Source organism: Lagopus leucura, unplaced genomic scaffold (assembly GCF_019238085.1).
Source record: "Lagopus leucura isolate 7727_CA_CO unplaced genomic scaffold, USGS_WTPT01 Super-Scaffold_100016, whole genome shotgun sequence".
Classification (NCBI taxonomy): domain Eukaryota; kingdom Metazoa; phylum Chordata; class Aves; order Galliformes; family Phasianidae; genus Lagopus; species Lagopus leucura.
This window is the reverse complement of record NW_024962270.1, coordinates 7,295,922-7,315,180: the sequence shown is the minus strand read 5'-3', so window position 1 is coordinate 7,315,180 and position 19,259 is coordinate 7,295,922. Positions and strand designations below refer to the sequence as shown.

Sequence of the window (19,259 nt, the reverse complement as noted above, 5' to 3'; positions counted from 1 at the left end):
ACAAGAGGGACAACAAGTATTGTGTCGTCATAGCACTCAGGAAAAACATTTTGCCATTTAGTTATGAATAATCCAGAAGCAGCACGTAATGAAACATCATACGTAAAGTCAAGGGAAACAACAAGATTATTTAATTGGAACTGAAGAGTGAAACAACTGCAAATGTAAAAATGAAGGAAGGTCCTTCCTTAAAAGTAATGAGGGATCTGATTCCTCATTCCTTTCCCCATTCCTGCCTCAGTGGAATGGAATGATTGAGAACAGAGGAAGAAAATCTTGTGGGAATTCTGTATTCCAAATGTCTGGCCTGTAGTTCCACTGGTTGCTTGAATCTGGTGCCACTTCCCTTTGTATATTTACAAAACTTGGCTTGCTAAGATGGCTCTCATGGGAGATTGGTTTCTTTGCTTAAAAGTCAGCAAGTGTGCTAACAACATGTGATTAATACACATTAACAGTGGTGACTTAGAATAGTTAATGATAGAGAACTTCACTGCATCTCCCTTGTGCCCCAAAGTTTATCTTCCTACAAGTCAGATCAGAAGCAGCTCATAGGAGCTGAGAGCTGTGGGTGTGTGTCTGTATGATGGGCTCTGGCTTCCTACAGAAAAGTGGGTCACCAGCAACTTGCTGGCAGCTCAATGTTGGTGTCATTTAGGCAGCTGCAGAGAAGCACAGAGACCATCGATCAGTCTAGCAACAGCCTGGGGCCTCTGTTTTAATTACATATGTGCTTTGGACTCTATTCATCCCTATTGAAGCATTATTAACTTAAATGAAACTCCACAATGGAGGAATTTGACCCAATATGTTGGTGTTTGTTTTTTTTCCCCCCTCTTTGATATTCCTACATCTAATTCTTTTGAAAAGTCTTTCTCCAAACTGGCATTTGGCTTTATGTGAGCAGTTGGTGTTTGGGGGTTGTTGAGAACCCCTAAGACCAGAACTCTGTGTGTCCCTCAGTGTAGCCCAAAGCCATTCCAGAACAGAGAGGTCAGATGGGTTTTGCTGTCTGTCTGTGTGTCCAGCTTTTCTTACCAACTTTACTCGATTTTCTGTGCCAATTTCAAGCAGCAAAGAGAAATGAAGATAACTTCTTCTGTTGGCTCTTGCTGTAGGAAGAAGCTTGAAGAAATTGGTTAAATTTATTCTTTTTCAGGTGTCCTCCAGCCAGCCAGCCAGCCAGCACAGCTCTGAATTCAGCACAAGAAAGATGACTGCTTTGAATTACTAATTGGAATTTTTGATTATCAGCAGCATTGCTGCCAGCGTTGGGCTACAGATGAAGAGTCTGGTGGAACGCAGGAAGGTGGGCCCGCTTCTGGCTGCTGCTGTGCCATGTAGGAACTGCAGAGGTCTGCAGCTGGTGCACCAGGCAGCTGAAGGGTCGGCCCATTTGGGCACGTGGCGCTGAAGAGCACGGATTTCCAGTAGGTCTCCCATCCGGGAGCTGATGGACAGGGAGAAGAGCGGGCTGAGGGTTGAGCTCTGTGGTGAGAACAGGAGCAGCTGCGACCAAATACATGCAGTGGACAGCCCTGGGGCTAATGGAGAGGCAGAGGGCATGGAGCAAGGGCATGGCCACTGTCCTGGCTGCCCTGCTCTCTTCCTTCCTGCAAGCTGCCAGGGTGGGAGCCCTGCACGGTTCTCCGGTGGCAGAGAATGGCAGCTGGGCTGCTGAGGAAGCAGAGGGCAATGCGCCCACGGAGCACACGTTTTTCTCTCTGGATTATCAGCATGTCCAAGTCCCCTTTGAAATCACGCTGTGGATCATGCTTGCATCCTTGGCCAAAATAGGTGAGGTACCTTGGGAAGGTGAGGAGGGATGGGGTGGGCAGGGAGTGGCTGTTGTTTCCTAAGATAGCCTTTATGAGTAGGATCAGGAGGAAACAGGACGGGTTGGAGGTTGTCTTTGGAGTTCAGAGCTGTTTGGGGTGAAGCAGGCGATGCTGGCGCTGGAGGTAACTTGGCACATTGTGTGTCAGATGTACTTTCTGCTGAATGCTGAGCTCTGCAAATGTACCTGTGTGTAGTGCTAATCAGACTTGCAAGTGGCTGCTGTGTCCTTCATGGAGCGTATTCAGCTGCTGTGAAATTCCTGTGAGCCAGATAAAGCCAAAGGAAATGTAAGGCAAGCAGATGTGTATTCATCTGCAGGACTGGGTAGGAGAGAGTGGAATTTATATATTCTTTATTTGTCCCCCACACAGGAATTGTAATCGCTTCTGTGAAATTCCTGCCATATAAGTTATTTTACCACCTTTTCCTTCAGAAAGGAAAAATCTCTGAGATTCATTTTGATCAGAATTTCATTTCTTTGGCTAGAAATGGCCTTTTCTTTTTGCTGTTCTGCATCTTATGGAATGAGGTCTCAACTTCATCATTAAATATGAAGAAATAATAATCATCACATTTTTTTAATGTTGTTATTCCTGTTCCAGTTCAATTTGTTTCAATTTCCTTCTTACTTTATAACCCACATCTAGTACTTATGGTGCTTGCCAGGATTTCTCTCTAGCAAATACTGGGTGTTGCACAAGGCTGGTCTGATTGATTGCTTGATCTTTTTTCTCATGTTACCTTTAATTTTGTGTTGATAATTACACGTGGTGACAGTTTTCATACTATTTAATAAATAAGATTCTTTTTTTTCTTAATCTTTTTGTATGTATGGAATCTGTATCGTGTTTAAAATTAGCAGCTGCTGTTTATGCTCTTAGTGCTAAAGTTGGCATGCCAACTGGATTACATTACCCCAGAAGCATTTTTACTTACACAGATGATTTAGTTTATTTTCTCTTTGTATATTAGCATAACATTAAAGATGTATTTTTAGGTATGAGGAATTACAGAGTGAAAGTTTGATATGTTTTAGATGTCTTAGCTAGTTTCTGATTGGGCAGCTTTACCTTAATAACATAATTTATTATCACTGCTTATTTCCTTTGATTTATTATCAGTACTCCAAAGTTCAGCCTGTGGAAGGTAGGAGCTGGTGAAGCTTCCTCACCGCAAGGGGTACCTGGTTTTCCTTGGCTAGTATGGGTGATAACAGAGATTTTTTTCTGTTTATCTCCTTCCAGCATTTCACCTATACAACAAGCTGCCTTCTGTGGTCCCAGAAAGCTGTTTATTGATATTTGTGGGACTCATCATGGGGGGCATCATCTATGGCCTGAACGACAAGTCACCTCCTGTCATGGACAGCGATATCTTCTTCCTCTACCTGCTGCCACCCATCGTCCTTGACGCAGGGTACTTCATGCCCAGCCGCCCTTTTTTTGAGAACATCGGCACCATTCTCCTCTACGCGGTGGTGGGGACAATATGGAACGTGTTTGGGATCGGCTTTTCGCTCTATGGCATCTGCCAAGTGAGAGCTTTTGGGCTGCGGGACGTGTCGCTGCTCCACAACCTGCTCTTTGGCAGCCTGATTGCAGCGGTTGACCCCGTGGCCGTGCTGGCAGTGTTTGAGGAGATCCACGTCAACGAGAAGCTGCACATCCTGGTCTTTGGCGAGTCGCTCCTGAATGACGCGGTGACCGTGGTGAGAAGCAGGCTCTGTGAGAGCCCCTGGTGTCCAGAGGAAGGGTGGAAACGTCTGGTGATGATTTTGTTAATGGTTGTTTTTCCCTTTTTCACCCAGGTGCTCTACAAGCTATTTCGATCATTCTGTGAAATGCCAGCCATCAAAACGGTGGATGTGTTCGCCGGAGTTGGAAAATTCTTTGTGGTTGGGATTGGGGGAGTGTTGGTAGGTCTTACCTTTGGGATGACCTCTGCCTTTACCACGCGATTCACCAAGGACATCCGTGTCATCGAGCCGCTCTTTGTCTTCCTGTACAGTTACCTTTCCTACCTCACCGCAGAGATGTTTCACCTCTCTGGCATTGTGGCGTAAGTGTGCCCCTGCATCACGTTTCTCTAAGAAGGATTTTTGGTTGTATTTGCTAACAGGTATAAAAACAAATCTTTTAAAGTTAGCTGCAAATCTGTCTATGACAGCGAATAGAAAGTATGAAAATGTATGAAATAGCTGAGAGGTGTAACCCCGTTGCACACATTACACTACAGCACATAGGCAGTACTATCTGCAGCTCACAGGCAATCCAGATCACTAATGCCGGGAAAATTTCAAATGTCCAGTTCATTTAAGTAGGCTATTGAGGAATGGTTACTTGAGCCCCATAGGGGTTAGGCCCAGCCAAAAACAACATTTGAAAAACAGCAAGGATTCTTTAATAAAATCCTCATGACCTCAGAAAAATGTGGTCGTTAGGTTTACTGCAAGTCTGTTCTAGCTTCATCCCTGATTGTGCCTTACCAGTTGGCATCTGGGGCTTGGTGTCCAGACGTGTGCTGAAAGCAGACCTGGTGGTGGCACAGCAGAGTGATGGGTGGTAGCTATTCATCCTTTATAAAGCTGAAGCCTGGAAATATGCCTTCTGTGTGAGAGAGGAGGGCTCTAATGGAAATTTCTGCCTGGAAAGTTGGCTTGGAGGTTCTGACTGACCTCCAAAAGATTTCAACCAAAGCTCGTGTGCTTGTCTTGCATTTCTGTACTTGGTGTGGGTGGGCTCGTCCATCACCTCCCTGCCTCTAATGGCATTTGAAATCTATTGACCAAATTCAGCCAAGTTTGTCAGAGAGCAAGATTTCAAAAGTACTAAACCCAACTGTTTGCAATTTCATAGAGCACAGTTAGTTCCATACATTGATGATTGACTTTGTGCTTACGTCATTGTGAATTTCACCTGAGGAGCTGGTGCTGAGAAAAATAAATCTAATAATCCTAGCGGTAGCAGAAGCCTTGCCTTGGAAAGCAGAGACAGATTAAAAACAAAGCATGGGTGATTCAGTCTTTCTGATTTCTGTGGGCTGATATTTGTTGCTTGGTTCTACAACTTGAACTAAATCAGCTGCTGCTGAGGATCACAGCTGACCATTTAATATTTCCCTAAAGACTATAAAGTATACTAAGGCTCCATTGATAGCTACAGTGAACTGTAAATCTGATAATGAGATCAAAAGAAAATAAGAAATTTAAGCCGGGTTCCAGTGAGGTACAGGAGCGCTCGGGAGATTGATTTTAAAACTAATGATACTTCTTTGGCTATAAACTATTCCTGTATCTTGCAGATTGTGTTCTTTGAACAGTTAATACAAGCAATATTCTGGCATTACTGACAAAAATTCTAGCTCTGGGAATAGGTAAGAGAAAACCTATTTATAGGAGCAAAAGACAGAACAGTGAAGTAAATGTGCTGCATAATCATTATGGAGCAGAAAACATTCAATCCTAATGGTGTCTCTTTCTATCAATCAAAATCTACTGTACCCATTATGGAACCCATTTTCTATTCTTTTGAATAATGTATTGTTTCTAAAGCAAAACAATTGCAAAGGCAGTTGATTCCTGCAATACCAGTCTTACAATTGCCAAATTATAAATGCCTCTTCTGTATGTCTTGATTTCAAACTATTCATTGGTGATCAGGGAATACTGTATTATGAGAAACAGACCTTGGCAGTTGTTTCTTTTTGAAAATAATCTGATTGCAAAAATAAATAAATACATTCTACATAGTCTGAGAACGTTTTGAGTGCAACTCGATCTGCTAAACTTTTCTGCTAATGTTTTTTAGCTGTATATACATACATTCACATACATTTCTATATACATATATATACACACAGATACTTTTTCCTCCTTGTCCCAGTGTCAGTGCCCATCTTTTGAAGCTGTGAGGAAAAAAAGATCAAATTTATTCTTTGTGAATGATCTGAACCCCTATCCTTTTTTCCAAGAAGGATTTCCAATCCATGGCTCTGGAATTTGGTTGCCCATAAATCCGTGTTGGGTTTCTTAGTTCTTAGTTGGAACTGTTTTATTCCGTCTTTATTGAGGCAGATACAGAAACCGAAAAATTACTTTATTTTGCTGCACTTCAAGGCAAAGTGGACCAGCCTGACAGGGATAAATCAAAAAGTTCAATTTTGGAATATTTTTAAATAGTGATACATTTTTCTTATTAGATGGAAGATATAAACTTGGATACTGGATGAAAAAGGGATTTTTGAGTGTTGTGTCAGGTGAAACAGGCTCTCCTTCCACAGTGAGAACGTGGTGGCATTTCTGTGTCTGACCTTTCATGTCCTGCACCTTTTCTCCTGGTCCTTCCCTTAACTCCAGTTTTGATTTCTGATTGGCAGTGAGGGAAAACACATAATTATTTTGAGATGAAAGAAAAGGAAATATCTGCATTTGCTGTTGTCATTTGTTTGAATGCTAAGTCAAGTAAGCAGAAACTCACAGTGGGTAGAAGTGCATCTTCATCTGAAAAAGACTTTTCCAGTACTTCAGGTGAAGAAGAACAGCAGTTACCATGAAGTCTCCTGGGAAGGGAATTTGTCATCTATAATACTCCATGTGGATGGCCTTACCAAGTGCCAGGGAAAATCCGATCTCAGAAATGTAAAACCATTTTACCACTTGTGGTACCACTTCTAGAACAAAATGTTTTTGTCCAGGTCAAAATATAAAAAATGGAGGTTTGGCTTTTTGAGCAGCCGGTTGCTCTGACCTTCTAAGACTGCTGGCCTGAATATGTATTGATTTGTAAAGCTGATGAATTAGACTAAACACATGTACCCTGTAACTTAAAGAACCAATTAGCCATGAAAAATAGCAAGGCAGAGTTTTAATTGGTGCTGTGTGCTTCCGAAGTGACCTTGGGTACATGATACAAGGAAGTCAAATGTTCTGACTCCAGCAATGCTCTCTAATTTACTTAGGAGGAGCAGTGAAGCCAATTCTTGGCTCATTGTTCAACCTGATGAGCGTTCATTAAGATTCTTTTTACTGCTGGAGCACTTTATTGTTTTTTGGTTGCATATTGGATGGCTTCTTGGCTACATCCAGAGAATGGGCAACTCTGGATGAACTTAGAAATATGCAGAACGAGGTATGTTTTGTGTTTGTGTTTCCATTCAAGCTGCTCTTAAGCTACTATAACTTCTAGTCCTACGAGAGACTCCTGTAGTGACCACATAGCAAACACTTCAGAACAGTCCTATTTGCACATAGTGCTCTCCCTTTCTCTCAGGCAGGAAAACAGCTCCTAGGAATTAAACTCTTCTGCCCAGATGTTTTGAGATAGGTATGGTTAAAGTGCTGGGAGCAGGATACACTGATGGGAAGTGTTGCTGTGTGATACAACAGCAGTGAATGAAGTTGTTTATCTGTGAAAATATTTGGGCAGTCTGGTCAACCTATATAGTATCTTACTGTCTTGATTGTCCTGCTGATGTTAGTGGGCTGAAGGAAGTGAATCACTAGCACTGCAAACATCTGGTACTTGATAAAGCTGATATTTTTTTCTTTAAATAATAACGTGTCAGTGTTGTGTCCTTATGAAGAAAAATGTTTCATTTTACTTTTCCCAGCATCATTGCTTGTGCCATGGGCATGAAACGTTATGTGGAGGCCAACATCTCTCTGAAGTCTCACACCACGGTCAAATACTTCATGAAGATGTGGAGCAGTGTTAGTGATACCCTCATCTTCATCTTTCTTGGAGTGTCTACCATTGGAGAAAATCACGAGTGGAACTGGCCATATATTTTCTTCACTGTTGTTTTCTGTCTGATTTGGAGAGCACTAGGTATGGTGAAATGATGCTCTTTTGTTGTGGTTGTTGTTTGAATGGAACTTTATGATTCTGTTTAATGAGAGAATGCTTCTGCCCCTGCCATTACCTCTCCAGTTTCTCCATGTGTGGTTATTACAGATATGAATCATACAATCATTTGAGTTGGAAGGGACCTTGATGATCACTTAATCCAACTCCTCTGCCACGAACAAGGACAAGGGCTGAAATGGGCTGGCTGCAACCCTCCAGCACTGCTGTGGGGCTCAAAAGCAAGTCAGTAACCCTACTGCAATTTTCTAGTCTGTGCAATCACCACAGACAGCACTGGTGCTAAATAGAAATTCTCATCATACCTAATTTATAGATCCATCTGCCCTAGGCCCTTCTTTGATTATCATGATCTCCTATTCCATTTCAGTGTATCATGGTCCCTTGCTATCTTCACAGCTGAAGAAAGAGTGTGAGCACAGACCCTGGGATCAGAGCTGTGTAAAACCCCGGGGCCTTTGGCTGCATATCCTAAATTGCAGAGATTTAGGGGATTTAATTGACAACAACCTCTGTGTACAGCAGTATCCTTAAAAGGAAAACTGGAGGAACTGTTGGACAGCTGTCCCTGGCGATGCTTTACGCAAATTATTTGTGGGTAGATGAGAACTGGGACCTAAAATGGGAGGTAAAAGGCAAAAATATGAGAATACACGTGTAACAAAGATTTAATTACCATGTTTAGGAATGTAAGTAGCTATGGGTGTAGTAACATCCTGCTATTTTTTTGTTGTTTGTTTGTGATTACATAAGGAACAAATCTTTGTGATGTGACATGAAAAGGAAATATGAAACAACACTTCACTGTCTTCTCCCTCTGTGGGAATGACTGTGAAATGCTAGTAGGAGAATGATATCCTGAAACAGTTTGAGAACTGGTCTCCAAGGCACAGAAAATGTGCTGTTTCAAGGCAAGCCACAGCTTATCAGCTGCTGTTGTCCCTGTTTGGTCCACCCACCCTGCTGAGCAGGGTCAGCGGGCTGCCCAGGAGCTCCATGGAGGGGACTCTACATCTTCCTTATCTAGGAATGTTTTTATATGTTAACAATATGTGCAGATACAGCAGAGCACACGTTTTGGCAAAGACTTGATAGCTACAAAACATTCAATGGGATTTGTGTTTGTAAACCACTGAGTCAAACAGAATGGTAATTTACTTGAACTCAAATTTGATAGGCACTTCAAGAAATTGCTTAAATAGGCTAAGCCATGATTAGCACGTAGACGTAGCAGAATCTGTTTTATTTGCTGCTAATACATGCCAAGGTTTGTTTTAATAACTGCACTGCGAATGCACTTGGAAACACAGTTATTGGTTGTGCATACGTTGAATTGTTTTATTATGATTAAACATTTTTTTTTCTTTTAAGTTATTTGCTTAGATGAAAAGAAGTTCTGAGTTATTTTGACTTTTATTTAGTTGGGAAATTCTTCGTTGCAAGAGGTAAGGAATGTAGTAATGTTACAAAGCACCTGGCAAAATCCTCCGGCTCTCTCAACACAGCCATTCTGACTGCACTCAAATTACACCATACATTAGAGGAGGGCTCAGTGCTGTAACCAGCAAAGAAAGCGCTCTTTATATTCAAGGTCCCCCTGAATTAAATAAGAACACACAAACTAAGGCTGAAAATCATCCTGCACGTGTCACCCTGAATGGAGCTTCCCATTGATCTTCATGGCTGTTAATCTTCAAGAAATAAAATGTTTGTCCTATCAGTTGGTATTAAGATCATAGCTTAGAGCTTTAAGGCCAGACTTTTTGTATCTTTCTGCATCTGTCTTGTATTTGCAGATGAGTGAAAATTACATCAGCTGCTGTCACCTTACATGGTCTTGAAGTTGAGCAGTATAAATCTCTTACTTAAAGGTTTGTCGTGTTTGTTGTATTCCCCCAGGCCAGGAATGACTGAGGGTGGAAGAAAAGCCCTTCTCCAGGGCTCTGGGGTTCCAATGGCATTGGGAAGGTACCCTGCTTGACCTAGTGCTCAGAGTTCAGTGACGTTTTGCTATTGAATATATCATTCAATCTTGAGAAAATTAATCTACTGGATATATTTATGAGGAATATATCCGATTTCTTCTTGTTTGAGATGTCCCCACCTTCTTTCCTGTTTTCAGGGGTTCTGGTGCTGACCTTCTTTGTGAACAGATTTCACGTGAACACTGTCACCAGCAAGGACCAATTCATCATTGCCTACGGGGGGCTCCGTGGTGCCATTTGCTTCTCTTTGGTCTTCTTGCTTCCTGACTTCCGCAGAAAGAAGCTCTTCATTGCAGCAACCACTGTGGTGATCCTCTTCACTGTGTTTGCACAGGTAACAGCGCTCAGCCCAGAGGACAGTCATGAGCATATGTAGAGAATGACCACGATTTCTGTCTTTTAGATGAGTAACCAGAACTAAGCATTAGACATGGTGCACAAGCTAATGTTTATGAGAATTTACTGGTCATTAAAATTCCCTTTGTGTCCGGTGTCCAGGTGGGTAAAGTTTAAAAAGTTGCTACTTACAGAGGCAGAAGGTGTGATGCATTTGTGAGGCTGATTGTATTCTGTTCAATTAAATCGTGTGCTGTAGCCTTTTCCTTGACAACATGTCCAAATTCTCATCTGATCCATCCTGATTGGGGCAGCAGTGGTGGAAACTGAGAGGAATTTTCTAAGAATGTGTCCCAGTTTACTGGGGAATCCAACAGTTGAAACAACATCCATTCAGTAGTTGCTGATCAAAATGTTTTGTATATATACCTGAGAAGTCTTCATGTTCACGCAGCACAGCAGCTGCAATTATTTTATGATGATTCAGCAGCAAGGGGCTTGCGCTAACTCTTCTGCTGCAAGAAATGTGGGTGTGTTACTTCTTATAAAAGCAAGGAAAATCAAAAGAAATAAGTCATAGCACACTTGATTTATTTGCCTCTGATTTTTCTTCCTTTTTTTTTTTTTTAATTTATTTTTTTTTTTTAAATTCATCTTTGAGTCCAGTTGCTTCCTGTATTCCCATTCTACCCTAGAGCTTCTTTAGTTGTAGCACAAAAACCTTGCAGGGAAACTGCTACTTTGAGTCCACTTATTTATGGCAGTGTTCTGTAACTGCTGAGAGAATGCAAAAAGGTCCAGAATATGCCATTGCCCTGTACCCTAACAGATGAGATGCTGCAGATGGAATGAATGTTTTCTTTCCTATCGAGCATCTGGCATGGGTCTGCAACAACATGAAGGTTTTGTTTCGGTGCAGCAGGGGATTCCTGAGCGTGGGCACGTGCCTGTCTTGCTCCCAACAGAAGTCTGTAGGAGCTCCTATCGAAGTCCTTTCGTACTGGACTTCGCCTGTGGATGTGCTCCTGCTAGGACTGCTCCCGTTGGTGACGGACCGCCCTGTTCCTCGCATTCTCGGATCGCCCCTCCAGGTGCTCGGCAGCTTCCCTCCGCCAGGCACTGCTCTGACATCTAGTGGTGAAAGCTTCCCTGCGAGCCTGTCACACTGGGGCTGCTTTCAGGGTTTCTCAGCAAAAAGCCACCTTTTGGTTCCCCTTGCAAATGCTGCCGCTTCCAGCGAGGATGTGGTGGAAATGCTGGGGTCGTTGGGTCCCGAAGGGAGCAGGGCTGATGGTGGGGAGGTGAGCAGGCTCAAGTGTGTGGGATGGGAGCTGGAAAAGCTCCTTGGTGTAGGATGTCCATCCTCCCCATCCCAGGATAGGGCTGCAGAACAGCTGCGGGGCCTCTAGGACACGGGGTCACAGTGTCAGCTGCTGAGTGGCCCCATGGCTCAGCATCACCCAGGGAGAGCTGATTCCTTCCGCTTGGCCTCCCTGAACCCTGCAGTGTGGGCTCCGGGTGCTCAGGCAATACAGGAGAGGCTGTGTTCATTCCTAAGTCCTCCTAATTCACGCCAGCAGCTGAAAAATATCTGCAATGAGTGCGACGTGCTGCTGGGCTTGCAGGTTTCAGGGCCTTGTTGCATGCTGAAAGGAGACAGCAGGGGCCTGAGGGTGGGGAACGTGGTTAGGTGGAGGGTGACAAGTTTTAAGATGCAAATGTGGGTCAGAAATTGAAAAGATACGGTCACTAGGCATGTCAGCTCATGCAGAGACACTCTTGAGGCTCAGACAAAGGTTGTTCTAAGGCAGCAGCTCCATTCTACCCAGGCTTTGGGAAATCCTTTCCAGGACCTGGAAAGGGCTTTTGTGTAACCTCAAAGCTCAGCTGGTGATGTCACTCCCATGCTGATGGGTGGGAGGTGGACAGGATCCCTGTGGGGATCCTCAGCACTCAGTGGGAGCAGAGCAGGCTTTGCTCAGGCAGCATCATGCAGCTGGGGCAGTCATGAGAACAGTGAGGAGAAAGCAAACTTGCTGCAAAGCTGAAATCTGCAAAGTATTGTTATAACACAGCATGGAAAACACAGTAAAAATACTAGTGATAATAAGAAAAAGCAGGTATTAGGGGGAGCATTCAGCAACTTGGTTTTTATCGAAATTCTCCAGAAGTCTGAACACTGCTGCACCAGATTGGTGGATGTGGAATTGAGGAGTAAATATCTTTGATATCCCCACATCCTTCACATTGCTTTGCGTGGAAAGAGCAAGTGAAATATTGGCTAAAAACAATTTCTGTTGTCTTTTTTTTTTGCTGCTGTTGTTTTGTGTGATGTCTTTTTGTTATATGTTTACAGTGATATCAGTAGTGACGTGGGTCTTAGTTTGTGTTTAGACTGTTCAGAAGGTAGGGGACAGAAAGCAGGGGAGAAGCTGGTGAAGGCCAGCAAAGCATCTTGTTGGAGCACAGATCCACTTCATTTTCTTGGAGATCCTGTCCACACTGTCTGGAAAGCAGACCAGCAACCAATGTGTAAACAGCTGGGCTTGTCCATACATGGGTCTGTCAGTGCTTTATATAACCCAGGAAACGTGTCTATTTTGGGCTTTCTAACCCGGTTGCATAAGGCCCTTCCCCCAAGAGATTTGGTTAATAATTTTGGGAAGGTTGGCTGAGCAATTGTCAAGTCCTCAGTGCTTGCAGGCGGGCCTGGCTTGGTGCCACCCAACCAGAGTCCTTCCAGGAACTGTGGGCTCATCTGGAATGCCACAGAGGGCACTTGCTGTTCAGTCTGTGTGAGGTTTAAAAACCAAATACCGTACTTTCCATTTAAAAATCATTCTGTCTTTTGACCTCTGACCTCTTTGATGAAATTGTTAGCAAATGTAATCATCATCATAGAGTCTTTTGTATTTTCTTTTTGTTTGCTGAATATATTTACCCATTAGCTACTGGATTGCTGTTGGTAGAAAACCATTGTGTGAGCTGTGCTATAGCCATCATGTCATAGAATTGTATTGTATTGTGCTGAAGGGACCTTAAAGCCCATTCAATTCCAGCCCTCTCCCACCCCTCTGCTGATGCAGCCCAGGGTACTGTTGGCCTCCCATCAGCATCATGCAGCGTTCTTTGGGCAAGCTGTCCTTGGTGGGTGGAGGTCATGGGGGACCTACAGGCATGACATGGTCTTGTGGCCTGAGAGCCATGTAGGATTCTCATAGTTCTCCCATGGTGAGGAAGGACGTAAGGAATCCAGGTATGTAGGTGCTTCTAAGTCTGGGAGTCCTGCTCTCAAATCTCCAAAACACCACTTTAAAATGAATAGAAATGTTGCTGATTATTATGAATGCAAGAGTCCAAACTGTGTTGTCTGTAGTTCATTCTTGTAATATCTCGTTTGTGAATTTCAAATATTTCTTATTTACTCTGAATAATTATGCATTTCAATTGCTATTAGCTATTAAAATGGCACATTAATTGTTTTTACTATTAAAAATGCATTCAACTCTCCTCTGTGCCAACATTTGTGACATTCAGAAGTCATAAATATTAACTGCTCCATTGTTTTTATTGTAAACTTGTCCTAGAAAAGAAGTTTCATATGGAAGCCTGACTAGGAAATGCATTACTGCAGTATTTTCAAAGTTCACTCACAAGGCTTAAAGGACACTAAAACTCTTCCCTTGACCTTCCCACCAGGTGAATACTTTGATTAGTAAACTTAGCCACTGGCTGATGATCAAAGATCATTGAAGTAATGATCTGTGGCACTTAAGTAGTGAGCAGACGTCACCCACTCTGGGCTGGGCCACCATTGGCAGGGGCTGTGTGCTCAGATGTCTCCAGGACAGCCATCGCTTCGGGCATTTGAACTTTGGACACTTCAAGCCTCTTTCCATCTGGTAGACTACAGCAATAGCAAACTTTGGGCTTGACCTTGAGGTTACTGGTTGAGTTTTTGTGATCTTGGAGATGCTGGAGGGCAGGTGAGGGGAGCAGAGCATTGCTCCTCTCTGCCACCTCTATCTAAAGGCTGTGTGTGAACTGCTGTTGACAAACTATGACTATACTTGCTTTCTGCAAGCAGACAAAATGTTTGGGTTACAAACATTAGCAAGGTTTTCCAATAGCAGGTTTTCCAGTGTTGTCAAAGCTTCCTTTATTCTGCCTTAAAACAGAGGTGCTAGCTCAAACAGCAGGCCTTGTTCTACCAGAAAAGTTACTTGTGCTGCAGTGGCTGTGGTTTGTATAAATTCCTGTGAATTTGCTCCAATAGAGACAATGCAAGCACTACTAGAATGCTTGATGTGAAGAAAGCCTGACTTTTGGTTTTGTGACTTTGCTGCAGGGAATGACCATTCGCCCTCTTGTAGACTTGTTGCATGTCAAGAGGAAAAGAGAGAGTGCTCCCACGGTTGGTGAGCAGATTCACATTCGGGTAAGTAAGGAATCCAACAACACATGGCTTGAGTTTCTCAAGGGCTTTGCTGGTGGGCATAGAGCCTTCTGCAATGCAGTGTGCCTCCGGGACTCTACAGCCTTATAAGCTCTTGTTGATTTTGCTTGAGTCTTCTGCAGGTTGGACCCTTTCCAGGTTTAGAGTCCTATGCAGCTCTCTAACAAGGGGTTATTATTTCCTTTGCATTGATAACCTTTCACTCAGTTGAGTGTTGCACAAGGTGATGCACAAACATGGCAGATGAAGATGGTCGCATGCCCAAAAGCTTGTCAGAAAATCGTAGAATGGATTGGGTTGGAAGAATCTTAACAATCACTCAGTTCCAACCCTGCCCCGAGCTGGTTGCCCCTACCAGGTCAGGCTGCCCCACGCTCCATTCAGCCTGGCCTTGGGCATCTCCAAGAATGGGGCACCTGCATCAGCACCACCAGTTTGGAAATTTAAAAAACAAACAAACAAAACCCAGGAAGAGTAAGACAAACACTATATTGGACAGAATCACTGAAGTCCCTGTAGCCCAAAGGTGCAGTTTGGTTCACCTTGCTCTCACCATCCAGACGTTGGCTTTTCTGCTTACAGGGACTTCATTGCAGAGTGATTCAACTCCAGGAGAAAGCAGGGATTTCTGCACCCTTCCCCAGGGCTCTGCATGGCTGAAGGGAAGCAAGGCTGGATCCCACTGCAGCTGCAATGCAATGTGGGGAACAACTCAGGGAGATTTTGCACTGGGTCTTGTTCAGTTTGACGCTTACAACCCAGCAGAGAACTGTGGCCTGGGATGTTTAATTTGATGATGCGCCGTGTCCAGTGTGAAGTACTGCTCTGAATCTAATTGCTTATGCCCAGTCACACTTCCATAAGCATGTCTCCTTCGGAAATATTTTTGTCTTCTTTTTGAGTAGCTGGAAATAGAGATGTTAGGTCTGGGGACATGTATAAAATGTTTGGCATCCTCACAATTAGGTTGTATTACAGGGCTTTGTCTGAGGTTAACAGAACAGTTCAATAGGCTGAGGAGGCTTTTCCTATAATGAACAGAGAATACTTTCTTCTTTTGTTAGTGTCTGAATAGTAAATCATCTCTGAAAATGTGTTTATTGGGAAATGTGAGCTGAAAATGGCCATGTACCAATTAAGCTAAGTAGACAAGGTAACAATGCAGATAGTTGGAAGGCAGGCATGCAGGGAACAAGAAGCAGCTTTTGTCCTCACATTTCTCAGTCCCCATAGCTGGGACATTCAGCGTGGGGTCCTGTTTGTGCAGCTCTGGCTGGGAGGTGCCACCCAGTGCTCACAGGAGCACCATCAACCAGTCCAGGATTCTTCAACGCGTTTTAAAACATAATGTTTTTGAATAAGGCACAGTATGGTCAATGATTTTATTTAGTGGGAAGTGCCTGAGGGAAGGCAGTACTTATTATTCAAGTGGAGTATTCATTTGTACATTATCTCTGTTTATATCCTGAAGATACTGTTCTCCTGAGACAAGCTGTCCTCAAAACACGTGGTATGAGCATTGCTGAGGCCCGGTATGCAGGATGTGCCAGCCATTAGCCAACCTGCACGTATCATAAGGAACAGATCCCCGTCCCTCAGAGATTAGTCTTTGCTTGCACAAACCTGAAAGAAAGCAGCCAAATCTCTCATTGTGCTCCAGAACCAAGGGATACATGTGTAGGGCTGAATGGGGAATTAGGCCGACAGCCCCTCTTTCTTGTTTACCAGAGCAGTGTACCTTGCTGGAAATGTCCCCCATTCTGTCTGCTGGCTTTTGATGTTTGCTGACTGAGTTCATCACGTATGCAATACATGCAACCAGTGTATAGCAAAATCCTCTCTTCTGTTTAGTTCTTGGATCACTTGCTGGCTGGCATAGAAGATATATCTGGACACTGGGGACAGTATTACTGGAAAGACAAGTAAGGATTTGCCAAAATACAACTGTGTACATGTGTAGAAAAAAATGAATCTGGTTCCTATTCTGCAAGTTTCTGCTGTGGGCTGCTGAGCCTCATTCATCCTTGTGGCTCAGCACAGATGGGAAGGGGCAGCTCCTCCATCTGCAGCAAGGTGAGACCAGGCTCCTGGGGCACTGCTGCTGATCAGAGCAAATCCTTTCTCCTTCCTTGCAGGAAGCATGTTGTTCTTTGCTCTAAAAAGACTCCTTTTTCCTTACCTACAGTGTTTGCCCCTTGTCCAAAGAAATTTGCTGGAAACACAAGAGCTGCAGGTGCCATGGTAGATTGTCCACATAGAAGAAATTATTGTTATATTTAAATAATAGCTTAACCTAGTAGTAACAGTCTACCTGGTTTAATTCATTTACAGCTGACTTAATAATGACTCAGATTGTATCAGCTGATGGGTATTTTCTTAGAAATGACAGTGCTTGGAAGTGCCACTAGAGGGTATGGGAAGCACTGCTGCTGCTCCTTGCAAGTGGATTTCCATGTGGCTGAGCTGCAGCATCGCTGTCTGATACCAGCAAGATTTTTTCCAAATGTTGTGCTGCATTTTAGCAGAAAGTGGGAAGAAACAACTCAAGAGGGCATCTGGAAGTGTTTAAATCACTAAATCCTGTTGTATCCCTGGGGCTACTGCATGTACTTGTAGCCCTTACTGGCCTTAGTAATAAATTTGGCACTTTGGGGAGTTTTTATTGTATTTGAAGATATTTTAATATCTTAGCTTATGTACAGAAATAAGTAGGGACTGGCCTCTTGGGCAGCGGGTTTCTGGAAAGCAGGAAATGAAATGTAATAAAGTATGAGGCAACTATGGATTGTGAAGCTGCTGGCTTGTTCAGACTCACAGTAGTTCTAGGGAGCAAAGGGCAGGAGGCTAAGAACACCTTGCTTTGTTCTCAAACAGGTTGGAGTATTTCAACAGCAAATATCTGCAGAAGTACCTGCTCCGAGAATACGACCAGCCCAAATCAAGCATTGTGCTTCTCTACGAAAAGCTGGAGCGGAAGCACGCCATCGAGCTGGCAGAAGCAGGGCAGCTGGGCCATGCCCCATCCCACCCATCCTTGCTGTAAGTGCTCCCCAGCCTGTCTTCACAAATAGAGTGCCACTAAGTTGTAATAAAGCTGTGTCCCTGTTTGCAAAAGCCAGCAGATAGGTTTTATCCCCCAGTAGTATGCTGGAAAGAATCATGACTGAGAATTATCGAGTTTTCTCAAGGAAAGAAATCTTTTAAGAAAGTTATAAATAGATCTGAAAAGATTTAAGTAGCTCCTAGTTATTGGACATATAGCTGGGGATATCAGCTTTGTTTCAGAGCCCTTCAAAATCACATTATGTGGAAGTTTGGTTTGCATTGGATTCCAGATAGCCAGATTGCTGTCTCTGATGTGTCACTTTCACGGAGTGCTATTTGCAAGGGAAAGGCACTTGCTCAGCTCTGTGGCTTCATGTGAAATAAATGAAATAAATCTGATGTGCTGCACACCAAGAGGCTGCCATTGTCCACATCCCTACCACCAGAAGGAGCAGTTATAGAATCACAGGATCACAGAATGCTTGGATTGGAAGGGACCTTACAGCCTCCCTAGCCTCAACCCCTGCCATGGGCTGGCTGCCCCCCACCAGTTCATGCTGCCCAGGGTCCCATCCTACCTGGCCTTGAGCATCTCCAGGAATGGGGCACCCACAGCATTCTGGGCTGCAGCGCCAGGGCCTCACTGCCCTTGGAATAAAGAATTTTCCCCTGGCATTTAATCTGAATCTCCTCTCTTTTACTTTAAAGCCATTTTCCCTTTATCTGTCACTATCAGACCATATAAAAAGCTCCTCTCTCTCTTTTTTTTATATGCTCCTTTTAAGTATTGGAACATTATGATGGTATTATTTAACAAACTTCTCAGCCTCCTCTGCTTCTCCCTGCCAGGCTGTTCCATAGAAAGAAACAGCATACCTTGTACCAATGCAAAATAAACACTATTCCAAGATTAGGAGGAGGATATTCACAACTGACTGGCGGATGGGTGGGCTCCATCTGCAGGGGCTTGCTATTGTTCATGTCTGCCTGTCCCACTTGTGGTACCCAATGGAGATACTGGGCATTGGTGACACACCAGGTGTGCACCTCCTGAAGTAAGGTGCTTTGGTTTTCTTTGCAGTAACAGTGAAAGGACTGTCATCACAGAGAAGAAATCAGAGGATGCTCTGTGTCCGGATGGTCTGGAAGACATACAGGAAATACTGGCAAGGAACTTGTACCGAATCCGGAGAACGGTATAGCCCTTCCCTCCATCCGTATTTTGTATGTCCAATAACAAAAGTTATTTCTGTTATCCCAGCAGCCTGAGCAGATGTTGTGAATATTTACATAATTACTAATGATGTGGCTTTGTGAACAGAGAATAGTTGGCTGTGTGAAGCCAGATCTAGTTTCCAAGTCAGTGGCTCGTTTCTGTTTGCAGCATGACAGCTTTTGAAAGGTTCCCCTAGTCAGCCTGTAATTTCACAAGGTATTTTAGGCATCAGCACCAGAAGTAAGAAGAGAGGAGCACATGGATCCTCAGGAACCAGGTTAGCTCATCCAGTTACTGCAAAGCTCCTGGTTACCTACCAGAGCAGCATGGTTGCAGCATTACAGCCAACCCATGCCCCATCATCGTGCCATTGCAGCTTGGTGTGCTGTAACCTCAAAGCAAGACAGTAAACCAATACCATAATTTTTACTACCAATCTGGTACATCAGGGGGTGACATAAAAGCACTTGTTTACAGAATATCTCACAAATAATCCCTCTGAGGTTTGACATAGAGCTTAG

General features: G+C 43.6%; 1 protein-coding gene across 1 annotated transcript in view; it reads left to right on the top strand.

Moving 5' to 3' along the window:
• The first annotated feature begins 1,474 nt into the window (after nt 1-1,474).
• Nucleotides 1,475-19,259, top strand: part of LOC122182905 (sodium/hydrogen exchanger 2-like) — a 29,560-nt gene continuing 11,775 nt past the window's right edge. The window contains exons 1-9 of the mRNA XM_042876554.1: nt 1,475-1,797; nt 3,084-3,547; nt 3,647-3,897; nt 7,447-7,664; nt 9,823-10,019; nt 14,370-14,459; nt 16,329-16,399; nt 17,352-17,516; nt 18,604-18,718. Of these exons, the coding sequence (XP_042732488.1) occupies nt 1,524-1,797; nt 3,084-3,547; nt 3,647-3,897; nt 7,447-7,664; nt 9,823-10,019; nt 14,370-14,459; nt 16,329-16,399; nt 17,352-17,516; nt 18,604-18,718 (1,845 nt within the window). The 5' untranslated portion in view covers nt 1,475-1,523. The remainder of the gene's footprint in view (nt 1,798-3,083; nt 3,548-3,646; nt 3,898-7,446; nt 7,665-9,822; nt 10,020-14,369; nt 14,460-16,328; nt 16,400-17,351; nt 17,517-18,603; nt 18,719-19,259) is intronic.